Raw genomic sequence first — 26,013 nt, forward strand, 5'->3', positions numbered from 1 at the left:
AATATTTCCCAACATAAAACCAATGTCACCTTACAATAATTGATTTTGAGTTTCTGTGTTTTAAAATAAAATATCAAACAGAATGAAATTTCAATGTACCATTTGTAATTTTGAAAAGCCCAGAAACGTATTGAATTTGCCAGAACTTCTAATTTACCAGTAATGCTCTTTTAGTTTGAACTCTCAATGAACCCACCTTGTTTTTCAAAAGTGGAGCCTCTGCACTTTTTACTTTGGGTTTTAAAGCTTAGGCATGTCATCTTAAGTGGTGTGTTTAGTGTTATACATTAACACAATGTTAATACACTCTAATTTACTGATGTGCTTGTGACTTGTTTTGCAGCGTCATGTACAATAAAAAAACTGCTCTCTTTTTATTTGAACTATCTGGACGTATTCACAAAGCTTTACCACATGCGTTATTTACTATACCTTTAAGATGTAAATCTATTATTTTTATGTTTGTCAGTATATGACAGTGAAAATATTCAGACTGTTTCGTGCATACTTCATTTATCCTACATAAGCAATGGTTTCTATTTCTGCACTGTGTACTTGTTTCTGTATTGATATCTCCTCTCAGATCTAACCTGAAAGGTCTGTACCGAGGGGACATTTACAGTGTCTACAATCGCCAGAGAAGCATCCGACCGTCCCGGCCTGCCATCGTCTGCTGGATGGGTTTCACCAGCTACCAGGCTGCACTCGTCTGTATAGGTAATGCAGTGGTGACTGTACAATAGCAACCACATGGTCACTTTACACAACCTAGTGATGACATAATACCAGGGAGAGTCATGCCTGTGATAATGGTCTGACCATGTCGATGACATCATAGTTTAACATCCTCAATTCATCACTATATAGAAAGCTTAGCAGCTGTTGTACTTTATTACTTCCTGTGCCACAGTAAGGCAGTTTAGATTGTACTTGGAAAGAACAGCATATTCTGAATTAAAGTATCGCAGCCACCAGTGACAAGATTGCTTATGCTAATAAGAGCTGAGAAAGTGGATTTTAAAACCTTGGTAATTCCTCCTTAAAGTAACTCATGATGCTGTCATGAGATGTTAGTAAATCATAGCCTAAACAGCAGCGTCTGCACCCTGGGGAATATACGCTACATTTAAGGTTTGATGAGATTGGATGATGGTTTATAACAGCAGGCATCCCATTTCAAAGCCTTTCAAAGAATAAGCCTGTCAAACAAAACAAGATGCGTTCTCTCGAGCTTATCCTGTGATGATGAGCAAGACAGTTTAAGCATTTGAGTGCAGGAGATCAAGAGGGTACCGTGGTGCCAGGAACATCACACATCATAGGGACTACCTGGCTCACAGACCAGTCTGAGGACACCTATCTTGCTATCCAGCACTAATGCAGGTTGTCTGCCATTCTCGCAATGGAAAAAGGGGAATGTGTAATGCACTGATTATCACTGCTTTGGAATTGAATTGTAAATAATATTTAGTGCTGCCCCTCTCCCTGTGCCATTTCAAATCCTCAGAAATTAACAGCAAACTATTATGTAAAGATGTTTTTAAATTCCACACTGGGTATAGATTCTGATGAAACTTGGTTAGGACATTCTTTTTCACATGTCATTGAGAGTATCAGAATCACATTTTTACCCTGGTGGATGTAGGTCACAGTGACCTAAGTACCTAAGTAATCCAATCATATTTTAAAATACTAAGCAGACTATTTAAAAGCACTTCTGTCTGTCAAATACATTGTTTCCACAGCCCTGTTGATTCAGACGCTCGTTTTCTTTATCTGTATCCTGTGGTTCGTGTTCCTGATCCTGATTCCCATACTGTACGGCAAGAACCTCATCCTCTTCCGAATCCTCAAGGTCATGTGGTGAGTACTGGGCAGCCGTGCTCCTTGCCTGTGGATTTCTCCTTACACAACTAATAGAAAAAAAAGCATGGATTCCGTACTTTCGCACAAAACTGTGTTTGGCAGAAATGTATAATTCTGTAGCCGCCTTGTAGTTGCTGGAATTTCATTCTAGAGCCCCGGTGCCATGGCGATTTGCATCGTGCTCCACCTCTCTGAAACTCCCTGTCTAATGTAATTCGGAATGCAGAGACATTTAATGATTTTAAGGTTAGGGTTAAGTCATGCTTTTCTTTAACTGCGTCAGCTGCTTTTAGTTTGTAAACCACCCTGGGATGAGTGCCCTGTATGAAGCAATGAGATTAGCATGGTAAGGTTGCAACAGTTAACACATACACAGTTTCTGTTGTGGCTGCCCATATTCTGCCAGTAATAAGCATATTTTTACACTGCAGAGAATGATTTTACTGCAGGGAGAATCTTTCAGTCCTCGCTCAACGTTTATTCTGGATATGCAAATGTTTCCATACGTTTGAGATGATCTGCTTCATCCTGATACCATGGTCTGATAGCAGAGACTGCTGTCGTGAGTATGGACTACTGCGTTTGATTAAGTAACAGGAAGCATCTTCAGGGGTTGAAAATACATTTTTGAACCGTTGGCTTAACACTCCATTAGATATCTGAACTGCACTTGTTTTTGAACTGCCTCTAGATAAGTTTGACTTGAATAACTGAAACCGTTTATTTGGAGCTTGTTTTAGTGGCCTGCTGTAAAGCACCACTGTCACAGTGTTCCCAGAGCTATTTGCACCTTGTTTCTTCCCACAGGCCCTTCTGGCTGATGCTGTGTTTAGTTGTGATTGTTCAGCATGTGATGGCCAAGTTTGCCTTCCTTAAAAAGGATGCCGGGACGAGAGACTTGGACAACAGGTAGGACCGCTCACAGCAAGCTTCTCAACACCCCAATGTGTTCTACTGTAATTCTGTGTGCACCAGTGCAGCTGTGGAGGCCAAAAATCCACAGGGCTGCTTACAAAGGGCAGAGCTCCACTTTCCTCTATTAAGCTGTGTTTCAAATGCCCACCCATTTAGAGGGGTACCAGATCACTTCCTGTGTTGTTGCTCAGATTTACAATCGGGCCTTGTGACCTACTACCCAGGAAGTGATTAGGTCACAGGAATCTTTAGAGCTGTATTTGTCAAACGCAAGTGATATAAATATAAACATTTAAACTGTTCACAATTGTTGCACAATAAGTTTTTTTGTTTTTATGGAAATACAAATAGTGTACAAATACAAGATACTGTACACTGACTAATTGATATTGCGTATACCTTTATGAAAGTTTACCACAGTGCATGTTGCACTTTTCCCATGCTTTCCCCACAGTTATACTCTGTATTTAACAGTTTGCCATGTTTATCATACCTCTAGACTTTCCAATGCTTTACCATGCTTTCACTATGATTTATTATAGTTTGCTATGCTTTTACTATGGGACACGGTTATAAGTTGATCGATGCAATGCTAGCTTGTGCTGATGAAAACATCTCTCCCTTCATGTAGACAGGGGCTGTTTCTGCTCACCTACCTGCTGTTCCCTGTCAATGTTCTGGTGGGGGTTCTCCTGGGGGTGTGGAGGATTGTAATCACTGGCCTCTTCAACATCATTCACCTGGGCCGGCTGGACATCAGCCTGCTAAACCGGGGTGTGGAGTCCTTCGACCCAGGTATGTCTGCTTACTGCCAGTGTCTTTATCACTGTATCAGCATGCCCTCTCCTGCTGGTGGTAGAGCAGCTCTCCATTGTAAAGCAATGCTTAACCACCCTAGAACTCTGAACTCTGGTACGCTACAGGTCCATGTTTTACTGATAGCTTAGTAGCCGTGTCATCTCACTGATATACTTGTTCGCACACCTCCCCTCCTGTTATTCTGCTGCTTTTAGATTTGAAGAGCTGCTACCTCCACCCAATCACCCCTTGTGCTGCAGATCAAGTAAACCATTGGAATGAACCTGACCTACAGCACAGGAAATGATTAGCTGCCAGGAAGATTTTCACAAACCTTCTGGGAGTAATAATGTTGCTAGTGCTATTAAGAGGTATACAAAAGTGTTACAATTCTTGTTAGTTTTTTGCACGGCCAGCAGATTGTGCCAGGCTGCATTGCCTTTGTTCTGGCTCAATCTACCTTGCTGAGAGAGTGTGGTTCTATAGAATACAGTCCAGTACAAGGGTGGCACACTCCAGTCTTGCCAAGTCTTTGATATTTCAATTGAGTGCCAGAAAAAAAAAAAAAAAAAAAAACATTACATCTTTGATATCACTGTAGTTTTTTTTTGGTTTGTTTGTTTCATAACGAAAATCCCGCTAGCTAGCATCCAAACCACATACCAGACACATGCAACCCAGAGTATAATAAACTCCATTTGAATTCATGCGTGGTGTTGGATGGGGTGTCTTTGATGTACCGTCTGGCTCACTGCAGTATCTTTTGGCTTCAGGATCCCCACTGCTTTGCGAAGGATTGGTGGGAAGTTCTCTGATTTGATTCTATGGGAAACAGAGGTAGCAAGATTAGAGCAAGGGAGAAAAATAAATGAAAAGCAAATCAGTATTGAGGGGGTGGGGGTATAAAACTGAACAGGAGGGGCCCTATTCCCCCAAGTCATTATGTTTGACTCACATGGTTTAGATGTAATAAAAAGGCATCAAACGCATTGAGCCAGACACCCGTACAAGATAGCAGATGGCCAGAAATAGACACTTATTTTAGGGTAGGGTGCAGAGTAAGACAAAATCCTCATCTAGCGTGACAACGTGCTTGTGTGTCATGGCCACAAAAATATATTGTTTCCACTAAAAAATGCTGCTACATTTACAGAAACATTACATTGGTGGAATAGATTTGTTAAAGCTTCTGTTAACTGGGGTGTCAGTGAATCAGGAGACGAAATGATTGTGCTTATTTTAAAAGCTTTTTTTTTTTTCATGGCACATTTGTGCTAATGGCCTGGGAATTTAGTAGCATTGGTGTGTTTTGTATTACTTGCTTGACTTCCTCTAACTGCAGCATTTAAAAAGCCGCCTTACTTTAGGTTTTTTTTTCCAATTGGCTGATTTTTACAGATTTTACATAATGAATCTCTTGGTTATGTAGATAATAAGGTAGGTTAAAAAATATATATGTCAGTGGAATTCGTAGCTATGCTTTTAATTTGGTGAAGGAACTAGGAAGTTACCTGTTCTAGGTACTAGTAACAGGGCAAATATCACAGTAGAAACGTCAAAGCTGTAGTCAACCATTTTAAATTCAATGTTCAGGAAATATACTGACCAGGTAAGAAGTAAATAATTAGTAAATATTCACACTCCCTCGTTCCCCCAATGATACATTCAGTGCAGGCTATTAAAGGGAGTTCACTTGATTTCACTTCAAAGAAGCTAGATAACATTTTAGCATGAAAATGAATTGGCAGTGAGCGACTGTAGATGAAGGCCCTCTGTTGGGTTGTATTGGGTGAGTCAATGTAATGCATCTATTCTTTCTCTGCGACAGGCTACCGCTGTTACGTGCATTACTTGAAGATTGAGGTGAGCCAGTCCCACCCTGTGATGAAAGCTTTCTGCAGCGTGCTGCTCCAGCCTCCAGCCTCCGAGGGCACCGCGGGACAGAAAATGAGCGTCGTGGAGGAAGGTCAGGTACCCGCCACTTCGTGAGCCGTGAGAGTGAGCAGGAGCTGCCTACTCGATCAGCTTTATACCAGAACAGCACTGCTATAGCAGAACAGCACTGTAACAGCACTGCTATAGTGTAACAGCACTGCTATAGCAGAACAGCACTGCTATAGCAGAACAGCACTGTAACAGCACTGCTATAGCAGAACAGCACTGTAACAGCACTGCTATACCAGAACAGCACTGCTGTACCAGAACAGCACAGTAACAGCACTGCTATACCAGAACAGCACTGATATACCAGAACAGCCACATTTATTATTATTATTATTATTATTATTATTATTATTATTATTATTATTATTATTATTATTGCATATATACACAGTGGGGTCTGTTTTAATGACAGGTCTTAACGCTACCTTGAAATTAAAATGCTTAAACCAGTTCTGAGGGAAAACCTGTGTTCCTTATGCAGTAATGCTGTTTACATTTCAAAAGTCACCATTATCAAATACACACTCCCCTTCAAGAATTAGAGAAGAACTTGACTGTATATAGAACAATCTGATTGGTTAATGGTCATTTAAAAGCTGCCCTATATTTTTTCCCCTGTATGCCAATACATAGACGTGTTTCTATAACTACACGCTTCATGGATTGAAGATGGGTTGAAGATACACTGTGTTGCCTTTGAAGTCCGGGTCACTGTGAGGACAGACCTGAAATGGGCTGTTTAAACTGTAAGCTAATGAAGTTTTCATAAAACAGAAGAGAAACCAGACTCGGCTCAGACAGTATTCCCACATAAAGAAACCTCTACAGTAATGTCACATTTGAGAGCTGTAAAGGGGCGAGGGATTGGCAGTCTGGACAGCTTGAAGCCGTTTGTTCTGTATTCATACTTTGGTCCCTTAGCTCTCCTGCTTGAGTGGAGATGGGCGCTGTCAGTGGTCTAGGCAAATTGAGAGGCACTCAGTAATGCATCTGAACTGGGCAGGGACAGAAAGAGCAAAAAAAACTGAAACATATCATTGTCTTAAACACCTTTTATGACCTGCTCGTGGAATTGTGGAGTGATCGGAATACATTTCTGTATGGAAAGTGAGTTAGTAGTAGGGTATTTGTATTTAATATGATACATATATACTGTACTGGCCATATTGTGATACAGTACATGCTTCATATAAAACATTCCCTACATACATGCATACAATAAGCCTCATTCATGTAAGTTTGTTAAATTTAAATATTAAGATTTATACATGCAGCACCTATGTAGTGAATAATAGATAGCAGTTACTGATTGTAACCCTTTTAACCAATCTAGGGGATATGATGGAAACACAAATTTTTTAAATTGTTTCATTATATCATAGGCTATCCTATAAGTAAAAAAAAAAAATGTTTTAGGAATAAAGGTGCTAATATCGTGATCCACAGCGATTTTATACTTACTAAAGTGGCCCCCACATGGTGTCCCTCCTCTGGTTTATACAGTGATAAGGCTTTAGTATTTTATTATGTGTTTTTTTCACATAGGTTGCTTTGTAGATCCAGAGCCATACTGACATAGCAACATGCCACTTCAGTCCTTACTGCAGGTGACCGTGTTCGCCATCTTAGCAACGCAAAGTAGTGGATATCATTTGAGCATTGGGGGGTATCCAGCAATCCATGATGGGATTAGAGAGATACTTTCTGCACTTTTTGAGGACCTTTGGGAGCAAGGCAACAGATGTTGGACCAAAAAAAAAAAAAGTCTAACATGACTGATTATTTTGTTAAACAAATGGCCACCCTGCTGTGTATTTCTGTAATGTATAAAAGTTGCATGAGGGTCCCTAACGTGGCTCCATTGGTAAAGGCACGGGCGTGTCGTGTGCAGGGGGAGTCCTACAGTCAGGGGAGAGGTAGGTTTGCATTCCTGGCTGAGCAAAGTCATCGGTCTTCACGGGGCATTCCACAGGGAGCGCTGCATTGGCTGTGGTAGCATCTCCCAATGGTTACTTTCAGTCACAATGGGTAAGATAGCAGATATGACAGACTTGAAGAAAGAGTGTGTATACAGTATTGGGTGATTCGCTGGCAGACATGTACCATGAGGCACAGTCTCAGAAGTGATTTCTCTGTCTGCAATTTTGGAGAATAAACTTCGCTGCAGATTTCCACCCCTGAAGTAATTGGACCCGGTAATCAGTGAGGGATGTTCATGTATCACCTCTGAACAATAATAGATGTGTACATAGATACAGAGATGCATCTGATTATTTTAACATGAATAAATCATTCTACTGTATTAGAGAGAGATGTAAAGATAGATGTATTTAATTAAACACATTACTATGTAGATCATTTTAGTACACAGATGGGTCACACTAATTGAGTGTGCTTCCCATTCCCAGAGCCCAAAGGGCAAAAGCAATGAGTTGCCTGTGCAGCCAATATGTTCATCGTGCGTCTGGGGATATGGCTGATGAGACGGGGTCTTTGCTGTCATTCAAGCATGAAAACTGACTAACAGACATACTGTTGCCCAATCCTCCATGAAACTGAGTCCATTCAAAGTATTTTACCAGTATAAAACCTTTTTTTTTTTTTTAAGATCAGAAAACAGTGCAGGCTAGGTGGTACAGTGGAATAATGCATTGATTGATTGATTCACCTCTGGAACACTGTGATGGAATTTGCATTAAGTGAATTTGGTGAAATGAAATTGGTGGTACATGCGGCCATGGTGCACCACCAGCCACACAGTATGGTGCAGCATTCCTTCAGTTTCTGAGAATGGGATGTGTTGCATGCACTTCCCATGTTGCCCTTAACCACTGTGCATAAGAGCCAGGCTTATCTTCATTTGTGGCTTTAGAGCTTTTAATATAGCATCTCACCAACCAACAGAGGTCAAAATCAAACAGTGCTTCAAACAACACTATCCATTACAATTTCACTATGTATTTGGTTAGATCTCCAGAAAGGGTAAACATCCACCACAATCGTTATTTGTTCATGTGACCACCCCATAAGGCATTTCAGCTATTGAACAAAACATCTTTGAAATGGCATTTGAGTCTATGTACTGTTCAAGCTACTGGGATGGTGTAACATTTATATTGAACTTGCAGGGATTCAGCTGGTGCAGCAAGACAAGAAGCAGAAGATGATCTCCAATTCCAGGAGGGCTCGAGGGAGGTGGTGGCTCGTCTTTACCCTGGTGAACAACCCCTCGCTGGTGACGTCACGAAAGCACTTCCAGACGCAGAGCTCCGAGGCCTTTCTGAACGGGACACTGAACAGAACCACAAAGGAAAGCGGCTCCGAACCCGAGAAAACAGACACAAAATCAAATGACGTGTGAAACACTGAGAAGAAAAGAATATTGAAATAGCTGCACTTACGAAAAATAAATACATACATTCGAAGTACACTGCAAATGTATTTGATTTATATATAATTTAAGGTCAATTTTTGGTCCTCCAAAGTTATTTTGTTTCGAGGGCAAGATAATATTACTCTGTCGACCTGCTTATTTAAAAACAAACAAAAAAATAAATTACATTACTTTAAAGTACAGATTTTATCAAATGGCCCCAAAACAGCGAGTAGTATATTGAAATGACTTTAGTGTTGCAGTATAAGTATGTCAGTTGGTGTTGGGGGCACCATACTGTGGACACAACTTTGACCACAAGCACAGCTTTAAGGTCCCCTGAAATATGGGATACAGGATTTTATTCACTAAACCAACTCAAGCTTTATTTAAGAACTGTTTTTATTTAAAGAGTGTTTGTGAACGTTCTCTAAGGTAAGAGTGTTTTTACGCAACAAGCTGTAAACACTGTGTATGGACACTGAAGAAGGGCTTCAAGATAACAATACCTTTATTGAAAAATATCCCATCCACATTTCTTAAGGAGTAAGTCGATTCAAATGTTATTTTCTTCTGCGTTTCCCTTACTACGCCAGTGTATTTGCAGTCAGTCTGAGCGTTCTGGTTTATGTCTATCAAAGTTATTTTTCTTTAAATCTGCCTTAATGGCTTTGAGCTGCTTAGAGTTTATCTGAAGAATCTCAAATACCTGTTCTGAACAGATTCTTCATTCCATTCCAATAATGAGCACTGTGACCGGTTTTTTTCCAATCACTAACTCCGTTACAGAGGGGGTGAAATTACAGTTGCATTCCCCTAGTGGTAATTTCTAAAAACCACCTCACTTCAGAAATTCAGCTTTAAGAAGTGGTGGAAAATGGCATTAGTTAGTAATTATGATCTAATCAGAAACAACATTATAGAATATAGAGAACACACATAACTAAGAAATATTCATTATAAATTGCATATAAGAAAATGTAGATGGCATATATGTATCCTAGACATGTTGCTTTTCAGTATGGGATGCCTTTTTCAATGTTGTCCTGTTAGTCTGTTGCCAGGGGTGTTCTTTAGCCATTTGAGATATTCAAGGATGATTGTAAAGAAAATTGCCTACACTTGAATACCTATAAGGGCCCACAGTTATTAACACACTTTGCTATTGACACCACGGGTCTATTTTGATGATCTAAACCGTGGTGAATCTAAATGCAGCCGCTCTTCACCTCTGTATTAACCCAGCTTGTGTTTTCCTCTAGGGGTGATGTATTGATCACCATTATTGTCATCACTACACACAACAACAATATAGTGGGAAGGGTCAAATGTCATTTTAGGGTGGTGTTATTAAAATCCTTGCTGTTTAGATTATTAAAATATTTCCACCCCCCATGATTTCACTTAATCAATGATATAATTGTCTGAATTATACTGTAGAATGTACTGTACCTGGGTCCTGTGAATGAAATAATTAACTTTAAATAGTACAGAAAATAAGCCATACACCCATTAACCTTTATTACAATTTAAAATTTCCTTTCGATTTATCGCAACATCTAGACAACTTGTCATAGTACTGTATGTACAAGATGTTTGCACAAGCCTGTGGGATATCATTTGCCACTCTTCTCAACCAATACGTTTCAAGGGCTGAATATATGAAAATGTCTGCATTTCACCACCCTCTTTCACGCGATCCAGCAGTGATTGACTGAACTGGAGATGGATAAGCTGTGCTATCAACACAAACATTGATGCCCCACCCCATTGTTCAATCATATTGAATCATTAATTGCATGCGACTCAGTGAAGTAATTTACTAATGTATAGAGTCAGTCCTTTTTTGAACAGCATTGCAGATGGTCTGTACTGGTGTCTGTGGTGTAAACATCATTGGTATCTGCATGTGTTAATTCAGCTTTGATTGTGGGCATTATCCATCTCCTAATATCGTGTTGGAGTAGGTGTTACTGCAAATGATACTAACGATTTTCACAAGGGTAGTTCATAAGCAAACAGGGACCCTAGGCCACAATAATGGCACAATCTTAAGAACAAGAATACATTACTTCCATGTTTGGTTGTCAGAGAACATTTAAAATAAAAGCTGGACTCATAAACTGGCAGTGTAATTATGCTGTCTGCTTTGAATTTGCATTTTTAGAAAATTGTTATTCAGTTCAGTGAATCGGACAGACTCTGATGGCATTGTTAGAAATGTAAGCCATGCTATTTAGTCTTGAATCATACCAGCTAGGTTCTCTGATTTAATAGGTTATTGTTCAACGTTTCTAATACAAGCCAAGAGTCTAATGTCAAGTGTAAAACAACAACAGGAAATGCTACAATGTCAAGGGTAAACACCAACGTAGCACTGAAATAAGACTAAAATTGCAATGAGTTATTTTAACATGTATGTAGTATGTGGTGTTAACAAATAAACCACATGATGTTATAAATATTGAGGCAGGCTATATACTGTACCTGTTATTGTATCTGTATTGCTGACAGCGCACTCGATTTCACCACTTCCATAGTAACACGTAGACTCAATCTCTTGAAACATAGCAACGCCCTAACTGGACATGATGGTAGCCCAGCGATCAAGAGATTTTGAAAAATAGGTCTGCGTTCTGAGGAACCTGGAACGATTAGGGTTTGTCAGTAAACCTTGCTGGTGTTGAATAATAAATGTATTAATACATTGTGTACCGCTGTGACATGCTGCATCTGGGGCCCTGTGGACCTGCTGGATTGCAAATAATGGTGTATTGGTGCAACCCATATTCCTCATTCTTCTCAGAGCAGTGGACGGGTCTAAACGTGATCCATGTTGTTTATCAAAAGAGGAAGGGCCTAAACTGGTTCCCAGACAAGTTAGCAGCAAGTCGTGTGTACGATGTCTCTTACTGTGTCATGTCGTGCAATTTGGGCAAGAGAACCGCTAAAGCGAAGCAGCAAATCTTTGATTGGTTTGATTTTGTATACGTTATAATGTAAAGCCAAATTAAAAATTGTCAACACAGTGTTGGTGTTTGTTTGAATTATTTGAGTGGCAAAAAAAGTTTGCTAAAATACACTTTAGGTGTTATTAATACTAAAATGTGTTTTAAACTATTGCGTAAGATTTTTGTTTTATTAAATATTAGACTTTCAGTGTATAGGTAGAATTTTCAAACGCTTTGAACAATGGTCCGAGTCATAAGATATGGTAATATCCTGGAAAATGGGCAGCTGGTCTGATTGGTCCCATAGTCTTCCTACTAAAAATGTTTCTGGCAACATATTGTTTACAAATTCAGACATCCCTATGCAAAGATAACTGGCAGATTTCATAGACATAGACCGCAGATTAGCAGCTAAGATCGCAATAGGAATGTATATATGTGAACAATAACGATACCCGAGGGGCTTTAGGCAAGTAAAAGTACATAATATATAGTACATGATATAACACGTGGATTGAGTGTGTGCCGTACCACTCGGCTGTGCGTTTCTCATCATCGACATTGTTAAAATTAAAAGGAGTTTAATGTAGTTGTACTACTGTTTTCTTTCAAATAAATGCACATTCACGGGAAAAAGGTGTATCTGTTCAAGTAATTCAAGGTTCCCTCGGTAAAATGGTTATATTTGTAACCCATTAAATAGACGTTTATTTTATTCACTATAATAGGAATTGTTCTTCATAGAAATCAACCCAATTATGGATTCCAAAGATATGGTTCTATACAGTACAGTATTAGAGTTTGCAAACAGAACTTTACATGGAATCTAATACTGGAGAAGGCTAGATTCACCTTTTTGTTTCATTAAAGTAAACAGGTATTTTCAAAACTAGCTTTATCACTACCACTACCGCGTATTATTATTTAAAGCATTTTTTATTTCTTAATATTGTGGTTTGTGGACTGGTGGAATATTAAACTGATTTGCCATTTACCAAAAGCGTATTATTTCTGGATATCATGCATTCAATGAAACAGGGCGGGTAGTCTTTAATGAATTAGACTAACACATCTGTATTTAAGGAGAAGTGAGGGTATTAGTTTTAATATAACATGTTATCAAATGAAACGTTATAGTATTCATTTAGATAGTTTTCCGGTATGTCCTACAATAGACTATGATCAAAACTGAACTGAATTAGAATTATAAATATTCCGAAAAAGTGGATCTAAAATACAAAATGTCAGATACAGAAACGATTACATTTGTTAAGACACAGTAAAAAAAAAAATAGTAACAGTTTATTATTTTACAAATACATTTAATTATTAATCGCCTACAGAATCTTAAATTATACTGCTGCAGATCTGTAACATAATAGTATTTAATGCTTAGAGAATTAAACACAAGTGTTTAAAAAAATAAATATTACAAGTGTTTTTTAAAAAGCCTATTTTCTCTAACATATAGGCCTCTGCACATATGAACAAAGACAAGAACAATACAGTGGGAAAGGGTGCGGTGTTTTTTCTTTAGGCTATATAAATATACCGGATCGTACCGAAAAGGTCTTCGTTTGCAACATTGGACTATAAATACTGGTTTACTTCCGGCACATTTTAAATACTGGTTTCGTTTCATACTTGTATATATTTAAAATGATGACGCTCTGGTTTTATAAAGAAAAACGGACTAAATGTATTCCAGATTCTAAGTATTGTATTTTCTATGATTGGCACTTGTATTGTAATTTAAATAACATTGAATTTAAAAAGAAAAAAAAAGAACCGACATAATTTTTCCCAATATTTTTATTAATTTCACGTACATAAAATCATATATAAAAATAATAAAAAAAAAACTTTTGGATTTTTTTTTTATTTTTATAACAACGTTTGACATTTAGTCACCAAAAAATCCACTATTGTCAATTATTTAACACAGAATTCTTTCAAACGTTCAAATGCATAACTTTGTAGACAAAATTAACCATTTCATTTCAATAAAAAAAGAGTTACCGTACACGGTTTACATCACATTGACTGACATTAAGAATATCTAACATGTCGTATACGCTATATATCGAAAACACACTTTTCAAATACCTATGTGTGACATACCATGGACAAGATTCTTTAACAAAAAGAGGACAAGAGATTAGAAACCGCTTGAAAAAAGCGAGGGATATTAAGCATCCATATACTGAAAGAGAGTAAAGTCACACATTTTCAGAACTCCACGGTACATTTAACACTGTCTGGTTGTAAGTGATCTGGAGGTTTTTTTTCCAGCACTTTCACATGCCTGGCTACGGTTTAACAGTGAAACCCTTTCGATCTCACAGAATATGAAAACAGTCGATGCACAAACACAGGGGCGATGCCGCTGTCCAGCACCACAACCGGCTGAAACAAGGGCACGCGAAAACCACAATGGGGTTATGTTGGCCGGAGCCCTGAATAAAGGAGACGGGCGCTTATAATAAACGAACACACTTTCTGCACAGCCATTAGCAGTAAATCGTGTCTAGTTCAGTAGTAGCCTGATAGTTATTATCTTTGATGTCCTGTACTTTTACATGTTATAAGTTGCCGCTTTGAACCATAACCACAAAACGGTCGTGTATTTGTTTATGTGAAAAATTAAACAAATATTTCCCTGAAGTTTATGTCATAGCACGATTATTTAGCGGAATTTAACTCACAAGTCCAAAACCCGAGTGGGATCTTTAATTTTGTTTCCATTCTCATACCCTCAATTATAAATAGTCTGATGGGTTTAAAAAACGCATCTCCTTTACTAGGGCTCACATGAAACAATGGTTGAGAAAATTCCTGTTTTTTTTAAACTACTTGTAAGTATTTTACACGTTTACTCTGAAGAAGCCAGACTTATCAGCGGGCCGTCTGTCTATAGTTGCCATTGATTTCTTGGGAGATATTGACAGCCTCGGCCCCTAGTGGTAATCGATCGCTATACTCGGACCCCACCTCGAATTCTTCTTGGTTGGCTTTGGATTGCGACCCGGGGATGGATTCATTTATCATACTCCCCTCCGCTCCCCCCTCCCCTTCCCCCTCTTCCCTCTCGACCTCGTCTTCTTCCAAATCACTGGGGTTGTAGTTCTTTTCCGATTCCACATAAGAAGCCCTGGGGTCGAAGTCGGTGGCCATATGCTTTTCCATCTGATCCGGGTTGTGTGCTTTCATGATCAGCTTGTAAGTCTTGCCCTGATACTTGTAAAGGAGGTGGCAGCAGGTGGCTCCCAGTAGCGGAACAGTGGCAAGAGCCAACAAGAAGGTGCTAACTACCACTATGATCATCAAGGAAGGGATTTTCTTCCTCGTAGTGAAAACAACTTGAACCTGGCAGTCTTCCCCTGTATAGGTGAGACACAGGGTGTAATTGGTACCGGGGTTCAATCCCTGGAATTGATAGGCGTTAATACCATCCTCTATCTTGGACCATTGAACCACAGAGTGCCCATTGCCCATATTTATACACAGGTACAGCATTTCCAGATGCGCCTTTTCTGTGGGCGCTTGGAAGGGATTGAGCTGTACTTTAGCTTCGGTTTCAGACACTTCCAAGGCAATGACCCCGAAATCAAAAGTATGCTGCTTGAGCTCGTCCGAGCTCTGATTGAAGGCATGATTGGAAATGTACTGGGTGCTGTCACTGACACCGCATTTCTTGCCAAAGGCTGGCTGCCCAGGTGAGATCACCACGCCGCTACGCTGAGTACCAAAGGACCCATAAGTTGCCCTGGTTGGAAAGGTCATCTTGCCAGTGTCGTCTGGTTTGGCCCAGTTAATGACATTGTTTTTAGAGACCTTTACCCCGGGTTTACGTTCAGAGGTGGGGGTCTTGTCAAGGATGGCGTCTTGTATGGCATTGATAGCGTGTTTCTGGGTGCCCGCCACAGCCACATTAACCGAGCTCTCTGCGCTACCCTGCACATTGGTGGCTGAGCATGTATAGCGACCATCCTCGCGTTTACTTGTGCGGGGGATGACCAGCGTCCCATTTTTAAACACCAAGAAACGATTTGCTGCCTGCTTCGAATTCTCCAAAGGCAAATCGTTCTTTTTGGTCTCTGTAATGGGCATATTGAACTCAATTTCCTGGTTTCCAGTACGGATTTTCCACTTAACCTCTGGTTTTGGGCTTCCCGTGACATTACAGTGCATGATAAGCATAAAGCCTTCGTTGATTTGGGTGTTTTCAAGGTTAGGTTGGGACATTATGTGAACAGTCGGGGCCACACATTCCAAGTTGGGCAGTTGCACAATACGGATTCCCTTTAAGTCTTCGGGTGTTTCACAGGTGATGAGGTCTGGCTCTGGAACAGAAATAAGAGCATTTGCTACCCAGTCTTTCAGCCAGTGTAGCGTGCATGTGCAGTCAAACGGATTGTTATAGATCTGAAGATGGGACATGGAGCTCAGAGAGTCGAAAGACCCCTTGGCAATGGTGGTGAACATGTTGTTATTTATGCGCAGTGATCTCAGATCCTTGAGATTAGAAAAGGCATCTCTGGGAAGATCAACCATGTTATTGTTGTTTATTTTCAACAGTTGGAGAGAAGTGAGATTGTAGAGATCTCCCCAAGGGAAATGCACAACCTGGTTGTGGCTCAGGTCCAGGTTACGGAGCTGAACCAGCACCGCCAACGTGCCTTTCTCTATGGTGACAATCTCGTTATGAGCCAGCCATAGAGAGGTGACCTGGGTGACATTCACGAAGGAATTCTTCAGCAGGGTCTTGATTTTGTTGGCAGAGAGGCTGAGGGTCGTTACGTTGGACGGCAAGCCCACGGGCACCACCTGCAGATCTTTGTAGGCGCAATCCGCAAACTGGTGGGCGTACTTGTCCACACAGACGCACGGCTCCGGGCAGGTCTGGGCGACTCCAATGAAAACAGACCACAAGGAAATGTAACAGAGGTATATTGCCGTCATCTTCGCTGCCTGAAAGGAATGAATATATTCTTAGATTAGTCTGCATACGGCTTAGAAATCAGGCTGGTAATGTGACTATTATTGTAGATTTGAAAAAAAGGATAGTTCCCGCGAGCATTTCCATTAGCCTGGCAATAATGCAGGGCGACATCCAATTAAACTGTAAACTTGATCAAGCGAAACCTTTTATGTCTGTAGCGCAAAAGAAATGCAGAGGAATTCTTAAGCATTAAATCCACATATCCAACAACTGAGTCTTCAACATTAATAAACTACCGCCAAACACTTTCTTACCTTTGATATGATATTTAATTATACACAACATTAATTAGCACAGCATTTATTCAACATGTTTAATTGTGTATGGTATTCTATTGAGTACACTTCAGAAATAACACTATTTTATAAAGGGTCTTTTTAAACCTATGGCGCGAAGGCTACAACAAACTGTGACCCGGTAATTCATATAACTAACAAACCAACAACAATTCAACAAATTCAACTCATTGTATTTAAGTTGTGTTTTATCATTATGTTCGTTGTAAAACAACTATTTTGCATTTCTGTGCGATCTGTTATAAGAAATCATTGTTAATTAAGCCATCAAACTAAAAAAAAAAAAAAAACATCACAAAAGAACAGGTTTGTTACATAAGGTAATTATATCCAGCATTTTACATCAATGTGAAATAATAAAAGAAAATACGAGTTCAAATACAAATAAGCCTTTGTTTTCCTGCATAACAAATGTGTCTGTGTGTCTGTCCGGATGTATGTTAGTTACAGGGTATACAAATGTGTCTGTGTGTCTGTCCGGATGTATGGTCGCTGTCTATGGTGCTGAAAACAAGAGTTACCATTAAAAAAGTTTTTAAATCTTGCTTCTTCGACGATATTATAATCACGACAGTAATCTACGTTTTCTAAGTTTCGCATATTTTACCATGTATATTTCTATATCAGCAATGAGATAAGGACACATTTATGAAATATTAATTGATGAAATGGCAAAGTGCTGCAGACAAATTATTCTTCTATTATGATCTAATCCCTGCTGTTCTCCAGTATGAGAAAAGAAAGGCCAGTCAAAAGATTGGACACTCGTTATTCTTTTTAAAAAGAAATGCAGTACATAATCTATATAGTACTTTACAATGAAGCCCCCCATGACTCTTAATAGTTGATCGTGTGTGTGTCTCTCTCTCTCTCTCTCTCACTCTCTCTCTCTCTCTCTCTCTCTCTCTATCTATCTATCTATCTATCTATCTTTACAGATAGATAGATATACAGAGAGAGAGAGAGAGAGAGAGAGAGAGAGAGAGAGATTATTATTAAATGTACTGTTACACAGTGGTATTGCATTATTACAAGTACAAATATATCAGCTGTATCTAGATTGTTTAAAAAGAACCAACGGACCAGTACCGACTACTAAAAGCGTTCCTTTTACTTGGAAACATTCTTACCTGTGAGATATGAATACTCCTTAGATATTCTGAAAGTCTTGTAAGGTACAGTATTAGCTTGTAAAAAATAATAAATTATTTAACAATTGCTGTCTTCTTTCTTGATAAAGTTGTTTGTTTTACATGTTTTTTTGGCAAATTGGTATATCTGTGATAATAGGTGTCAGAAGAGACATTTTCCTCCCAGTTTGAAGCCGAGCAGTCCGGAGGATGTTTTCTGCGTTACGAGTTTGGCTTGCATTCATCGCGCGCTCCCGCCCCCATAGAGAAAGGGGGGTGGGATTGTGAGCGCGCAGCCTCACCCATCTACTAAATATGTTCCAAAGTTAAAGCTACAGGGATAGTCTGCTCAGCATTAAATATGTATTGTATCGATGAGCTGATGTTTTACCACGTTTTACCGGCTCACATTGAATCCCATTCCATCCCGATCCACCCCATAATTAACCCTCATGTATAATTACAGAATGCGGAATATCTCAGCATAAATAACTAGCATACGGAGTTGAATATATGTTTAGTCGTTTTTATTTTTGCTAGATATTCAGTTGTTTTAAATGAAATACTACGACCTGTTGAAAAATACTTCCCATTTTATTTTCAGTATACTGTAGAAGTGAATGAGAGCAACTCTGATTGACGTCTCTTTGTGATCATCTTTGCAATGGTTTCAGCTCAATGTGTTGCACCGTTCTACTGCACTTTAGATTGACGCTGTACAATATTGCATCCTCCGGTCCATTTGTTTATGGACTAAAGTAATCAATACTAAGGGATGACGAGACAAAGGAACAAAATCAGTGATTATTTAATGTGATGTTATTTTTAAATAGAATCGCTAGAGCAAACACGTGGGTGCTTATGGTTATTGTGATAAAATATTGTATTTGATCAGCTCTGATTTTTATCTGGTATGTACACTTAACGGATGAAGAAGAAAAACATAAGCGCAAGCAGAAAATAATCGAATTACTCGGCAAATATCACTGCACGTCACGGTGGCTATTAATGTGGGTACGCCGCTCATGGGGCTTTACTTCTGGGTTCACTCTGCGTACTGTAAGTTATCTGGACTGAACGGGTCGATGGAAAGGTTGCGCTTTTTGTTTCCAGTAACGTTCTTACAGAGTAAGTATTGGACCACGGAAACATAGCCTCTGTGTGTGTTCACAATAATAAACTTTAAGATAGGCTATAGCCTTAAGATAATCAATTTAGAACCAAACGTTTCCCATTCCACATGTTATCGATTCTAGAAATACAATATTAAACACATGAATAAAAGATACATGTGCAGTTGATTATCCGGGCGCCTCAGTGTTGCACTGCAGGCTCCGTTCACAGACAATTAGCTAGTTATTAAGAAATGTTAATCGTGTTCATGATTTTATATAGCTTTATACTGTGTTCACGAAACGTGTTCTACATTGTTTTATATATATATATATCCCTTTAAATATCAAACTTCATTCCATTCATAAAAACACATTTTAAATAACTTTAAATAACTCGAGATGTAAAGGGCTGTGAAAACTGTTATTTATTTTGTTGAGCTGATAAATAATTTCTACATCCTAATCAACTATTTTTCAACGCACTGAGTTGTAGAATGTAAATACATCATTAATGAATTCACAAGGTTTATGTTACATTCTTTAAAGGAAAACACCGTTTGTGTCGCAGTTATTACAAATTGCCTTGAGCGTTAACATAAACCGTGTTGTCCAAAACTATTGCTTTTAAAATAACTAAATAAATACCTTATTTTATCACGTGGTAATCATATCAATAGCCCACAGTTCTAGAGAACCGTTGTTATATTAATTGAACAACAGTGGGTTCAAAAGGGTCAGACATTTCTGAAAGGTAGCCTCTTTAATACCGTGGCCTAAACTTAAACAGAAGTTAAGAATCATTGAAGGCATATTTCTAAATATAGGCCTACTGCCTTACCATATCCTTTGCTTGTGCTATATGTCCAGACTGCGGACTTTCTTTAGGTGATTTATGGCTTTAGAGTTCGTGTGTTCTCTGGACAACTAAACACAATATATTTCAAGAACCCATCTTGGGCGACACGTATAGCGGACTCAATTAAAACATGTTCCGGCCTACCACCTACCTACCCTGTTGGTTAACTATGACTCGGCGTAGTATCTTGTTGGCCCTATATGTTGATAATCGCACGCGTTATGTTAAATTGAAATAAATACACAGCTTGTAAATCTCCTCAAGTCCTATACCCTGCATTTATCTATACAGACAGTTGCGTGATACGTGGATGTCTGGAAACTCTACCGTATTTTGTTATGGTATGGTCTTAGACAGCAGGCAAACAGACTTGACAGGTTCGCATGTATGTACGCACGCACACACAGGGAAAAAATGATTCCTGTGCTCTGTATTTAATTATAGTGTTCCTTTATGGAACCGCTATTTTACCAATAACGGTTCCATAAATGATCAATTGTGGAACTCCTAATTAAGTGTTCCAAATATGAATCGTAGAAATTAGAACCCCTAATTATGTCTGTTAGCTTCCTCTGGGTCTATTTAGAGCGCATGACATCGAACCCAGTGTAGGCTATTCATTCTGTACCAATAAAATAAAGGCTCTAGTAAAATAACTGTAATCAACAGAATAAAATACAGTAACGTTTTTCTTGGTTAATTTAAATGCAACAGTTTTAATATTCACTGGTGCGTTTCAATAATTAATGTGCATCATTTGTATTACGTTCACTTACATTTGTGTTTGTACCAATATGTTTTAACATGTAAATGAAAAGCCTAGACGAAACACATATATCAATACTTGAGATTTTAACAACCAAAAAACAACGTGTGTGACATTTTGTTTAAAACGTCCTGGCGCTTTTAATCTTTTATTGAAAAATACTGGAAACCCTCAAACCTTGAACGATGTAAATACAGAAGGGAACACCGTGTGCTTGTGTTTGAAATGATAGCGTATGGCTGTTGTCATTCGTGCAGCTCCATTTGTGTATTTAGGCAAAGGAGACGACGTGTTAAATCCACATGGGCTTTATTCCTGCAAAATAATAATGTCACGCTCTTGAACCCAAACGGTCCTCGGACAATGAGCTTGAAGTGGATTCTACGGCTGCGAGATATTTGTAAGAATAAACTCAGTTCGGAACAAATGACAAAACGAGTGAAGTCTTTGAATCAAGTAAATAAGCTTTATTATTAGTCTCCCACATGGAGTTTTAAAAGCAATTTGTGGCAAACAGCATTAAGCACTGAAGCAAAATGACGAGCAAAGATTGGATTCTCTACCCTCTCCTTCCTAAGCTTTGAAGCTCTCACAGTCTGGTCGCTCTCAGCAGGCTGGTGGGCCACCTGTTTCGCTATCATTTAATCCCTGCTTATATACCTGTTAGAATTCCTCGTTCCAAAAGCTGACACAAATTCTGATATCGAACCAATTTCAATGGGCTCTGCTTAATATGGCTTGTGTCGGTGCATTCCCGTCTCCTTTCAAAATGCTCACTCGAAGTCAGTGGAACTTGAACTGGGCATGAGATGTGGTCTGGTGCACTCCGGGTGACTTTGTCGGTGGACTCTACATAACTTGTTCGAACCACAATCTTTCTCTTCCCGTCTCTATAGGAAGCTCTAGCTTTGAAATATGTTCTATTTTTTTATAACTGCAATCTGGCCCTTCCTCTTCAAAATGTGCTGCTCAAACACAGAAAGGTCAGGAAAGTCAGTGGTTATGACATCGAAAAGATTATGACATCACAGTTCGTGATGAAATGTAGATAAATAAAGAGATCACAGCACGCACTAATACACGTGATCTGTAAAGTCACAAACAGAAAATGACGATTCGCTGTCTATGGTGCTGAAAGCAAGGGCTTGATATAGGGCCTAAACTTTAATAGTTTTTGCACTGAACCATTTGAGGCCTATTAAAAGTCTGCATTAGCCTTTTAGCCTATACGCAGTATAACTTTCTTGTGTTGACGCTACAAATTGCGGGATGAAAAAAAAACAATTTTATTCAAGAACCCCATTATTATTTTGCCTTAGGAAAGCAAAGATAGTAAATAATAATAATAATAATAATAATAATAATAATAATAATAATAATAATAATAATAATAATAATCCTTCACAAAGTATCAGCCCGGCTGCAGTCTGCAACAAGCGTGTTACACGGATTAAACTGGATACTGTTCATGATTACAACATTAAGTGAAGGAAACCCTAGAGGCATTGGTTGCCAAGTGAAATGAAATCCCTGAAATATCAGGTCCCTGCAAATCGCGTGAAACGTATCGTCAAGCTAAACACACCCATTCAATCGGATACAGGTCACTGTGCAAATCCAAACTTCACTGATCCGACACTATTCACCACTGCAGCTGTGGTCTGCTGTTGTGTATCCCCGCCCATCTTCAGAAGACTCTGGGCATAATCTTCTAAGTGACAGCACAATGAATTGCGCCACGGACCCGTTGTCTCATTCATTTTGCAGACCAGTTCGTTTTTTGCATGGCACTATAAATAAGGAGGATCATTATAGTAAATCGAGTGTTTCTGTAATTAGCGATGTTAGTTGTAATAACGAAACTATATGCATTCGTGCTTTTGTGCAAAGTATATCTACATATGTTATAACATGTCCTCCAATATGTATACATCATAGTACTGGACATATTCTGCGGTTTTTTGTTAGTTTATTTTTTTTTTTGCCAAGGGAACCCCATTCACTTTGTATTCCTCTCAGCTAAAAGTCAAAAGTCTCATTGAATCTACTACACACTAAATAACGACCTCCCTTACAGGCTGATGTACAACATTTGCCGTTTTTATCACATCATTTAAAAATAACGCGGCCCCTTGCTGTCACAACTGAGATCGTCTCGAGAACAACGGGTCATGTTCTAATGAAGAGTGACCATTTCAAAAGCGTTTTGACAGCTGTGGAGCACAGCACAATGCGATTGATTAAATTGCGAAAGCCCATTCACAATGTCTCTCTCTTTAAAATGGGCCTGAAGACGTTGCGATGTGTGCGCCACAATCGGTGCATGTAGTTGTGTTGCTGTAAATGTCACAAGAGATGTATCCGTGCTTCCTGATGGTAGCTGAAGGAATGGCATGCACACGAAGATTATCACGCAATGAAATGCCCCAGGACCTTCTTCGATATGAGCTACACGAGGCCTGCATTTATACACATTTGAATGCAGCGGGTCTGTTCAAACGGTATTTAATAAATACGACATCAATGCGATATAACATCATTATTGTTTAAAATAATCACACACTGGTGAATTATTTGGTCATTTTGTTTTAAAGCAGCTAATTTTGCAATTTCCAGTAGCTTCACAAAACACATTGTATTACCCTTTTCCCTGTCTCTCAGGGTAAATACCTCCCTGGGTTGGGGCCAGTTGTAACACGTGTTATTATTATTTATTTAACTATACTTCACAGAATGTTACATCAGACACCTTACTTTTGAAGCGCTTTTAAAACAGGATAACTATGGGGATTGGTAGAGGAGAGGTGTAAGTTGTTTGTATAAAAGTCTGCTCAAACTGGCTCAAATTGTCTGTCCGTAATGGAGAGAAATGTAACAATGTTACATCTGTCCCCGGTCTTCCTCTATGGTTAGTGGGGTTAATTGATTCTGGGAAAAATATTATTCTGGACGTTCCAGTATAGCAGTGTACTATCATGCTAGTGCCATCGTGTGGTTGTATGCATGTACTACAGCTGGGGAATGTCGAATCCATGCCTGAAGGCGTTCCATGCCTTCCGCTTCAGATTTTAGGTGCATTTATACCACTGCACTTTGTAGCAGTGCATTTCAGTATCACTTCTGACATAAATCTGTTTCTATAACAGGCATTTAGGCTCCATTTGTGATATGAAGCGTTGTCATTTTGACAGCAGCAGATTTGTAAATTGCTGAAACAGGTACATCTTTCGTGCACGATGCCTACGATCAATCTTGATAATATGATGCGTGGGTAAACCAAGAAGTAACTCTGTTACAGTCATCTAAAGTCAAAGTGAAGGAGTGCTGGCAGTTAGCATCTCCATTTTTTGTTCTAATAATAATCATTATCTGCAATAATACATCGTCTAAACTATTACTTTTATAGTCATGCTAATAAAGGCATCTATTAGGGTGACACTGGCACAGTTATTTCAGACAATTACGTTGAAATGTACAGCAATTATTAAAAGAAAGGGGTGTATGTCAGCGAACTACCTGAGAAGGGCAACGCTGCAAGGTGGAGCAGCCAGTCTAAACAAGCTAATTTGCCTAATTAGTCTAATCAGCATCACTGTCTGAGCATTGTTCGGCATTGTAACCACACTGGTGGTGTTTTGGTTACTACATGCAGGGTACTGGAGCCAGATGCTTGGTCACGTAAAATGCGTATCTCTTAAGTTGTGAAGTGTTTTTTGACACCCTATGATATTTACGACGGAGATATGCCTGCGTTACTGATTTTTTCAAACGGTCAATAGTTTCCAGCTTTATTAAAACATGAAATGATTTTCGTTTCGGAGGCAGTTACGCAGCACGCGCCTTTTATTAAGACGAATGAATTTCCTGCGGAGTGTCTCCCCTGCGCACAGACCAGGATGTTAACAGTGTGTGTTCATCTTATCTTTTTATTTGGGGAGGTCCAGGACCAGGTTCGTTATAATGAAGGGCGTTATAACGAGCATGTACTTTATAATTCGTGCACTTGAAAAATGCAGTCGCCTATCTCAAGGGCTGCGCTGAATAACTTGGATTTGCTACCACAGATGACATGTATAGTAACTTCCCGTTTTGAATGAAATGTCAAAATATATAACCTTGTAGGCCTATTTGTTCTAGTCTTTTTGGCTAACCCAAGTGGTAGCACAGTATAGGATTTCATTCCAAATGTTAGAGAGACTTCTGGTGGTCACAGTATAGGATTTCATTCCAAATGTTAGAGAGACTTCTGGTGGTCAAACAGAATATTGACTTTTATATAATATTTGCACGTTTTGAATGTGTTACTTTTCATTATCCGCAAACATGTCTAACTAAGTGTTATCTATTTTCAAACTTTGACAGTGCTATTTATTTATTTATTTATTTACTGGAATAGTACTTTCAAAATCATGTTAGAATATAAAAGCTAACCAAGAGTGTGCGAGCCTATTGATATTGATAAACGCATTATTAATATGTTTGAGGAAAAAACAGTGTGACCGTTATTATGAAGCATTACAGTATTGTATTACAAAGTCATTTAGCGTTTTTCGTTTATGATATATGTAACTGTGTGTCAGATACAGTGAAAATAATAATATAAAAAATCCTAAGGATGTTTCCGAGTTGTGATACCCCCATGTTCATGGTTCAATTTGACGAAAATGCTAGCGGTGATCTGCAGTTTAGCGTTCTGTATTTAAATGTTAACGAATACAGGTCATTTGGACCAAATTCACATATTGGTGAGAACAAGCAAGCGCTGTAGCAGAATTAAACTTGTCAGGTAGCAACACAAGACTGTGGGGAAGAAAGTGGCGAGTTGTCATCATGCAACACAGGGGGCGCTGTTGCATCATCATTGGAATGGCGCTAGCAGGTCACTGAAATTCTCTTGGCCTTCCATATGAAAATGCTAGTTTTAGTTTCAGATAAAACGCAGTGGGATTACACAGTGTCAGAAAGCAGTAATTGAAGTCAGTGACAGAGGTTTAGTTTGTC

At 39.0% G+C, this 26,013-nt stretch overlaps 2 protein-coding genes across 3 annotated transcripts in view; one reads left to right on the top strand and one right to left on the bottom strand.

The window, feature by feature from the left end:
* LOC117428316 (receptor for retinol uptake stra6-like) overlaps positions 1 to 11,925 on the top strand; it is a 33,813-nt gene extending 21,888 nt beyond the window's left edge. Inside the window, exons 13-18 of one of the 2 annotated variants that reach the window (XM_058995002.1) lie at positions 584 to 717; positions 1,746 to 1,863; positions 2,674 to 2,775; positions 3,413 to 3,576; positions 5,408 to 5,550; positions 8,652 to 8,948. In XM_058995002.1, the coding sequence (XP_058850985.1) occupies positions 584 to 717; positions 1,746 to 1,863; positions 2,674 to 2,775; positions 3,413 to 3,576; positions 5,408 to 5,550; positions 8,652 to 8,690 (700 nt within the window). In that variant the 3' untranslated portion in view covers positions 8,691 to 8,948. Of the gene's footprint in view, positions 1 to 583; positions 718 to 1,745; positions 1,864 to 2,673; positions 2,776 to 3,412; positions 3,577 to 5,407; positions 5,551 to 8,651 lie in introns of both variants that reach the window. The other variant, XM_058995001.1, reaches the window with a different exon arrangement.
* A 1,716-nt stretch (positions 11,926 to 13,641) lies between these two features.
* Positions 13,642 to 18,552, bottom strand: LOC117428375 (immunoglobulin superfamily containing leucine-rich repeat protein 2-like). The gene is made up of 2 exons (XM_034047275.3): positions 18,276 to 18,552; positions 13,642 to 16,818 (listed from the first exon to the last, which is right to left on the bottom strand). The coding sequence occupies exon 2, from the start codon at positions 16,807 to 16,809 to the stop codon at positions 14,743 to 14,745; it is 2,067 nt and encodes a 688-aa protein (XP_033903166.3). The 5' UTR covers positions 16,810 to 16,818; positions 18,276 to 18,552; the 3' UTR covers positions 13,642 to 14,742.
* Positions 18,553 to 26,013: the final 7,461 nt, after the last annotated feature.

The sequence above is a fragment of the Acipenser ruthenus genome, chromosome 21, assembly GCF_902713425.1.
Source record: "Acipenser ruthenus chromosome 21, fAciRut3.2 maternal haplotype, whole genome shotgun sequence".
In the NCBI taxonomy this organism is placed as follows: Eukaryota; Metazoa; Chordata; class Actinopteri; order Acipenseriformes; family Acipenseridae; genus Acipenser; species Acipenser ruthenus.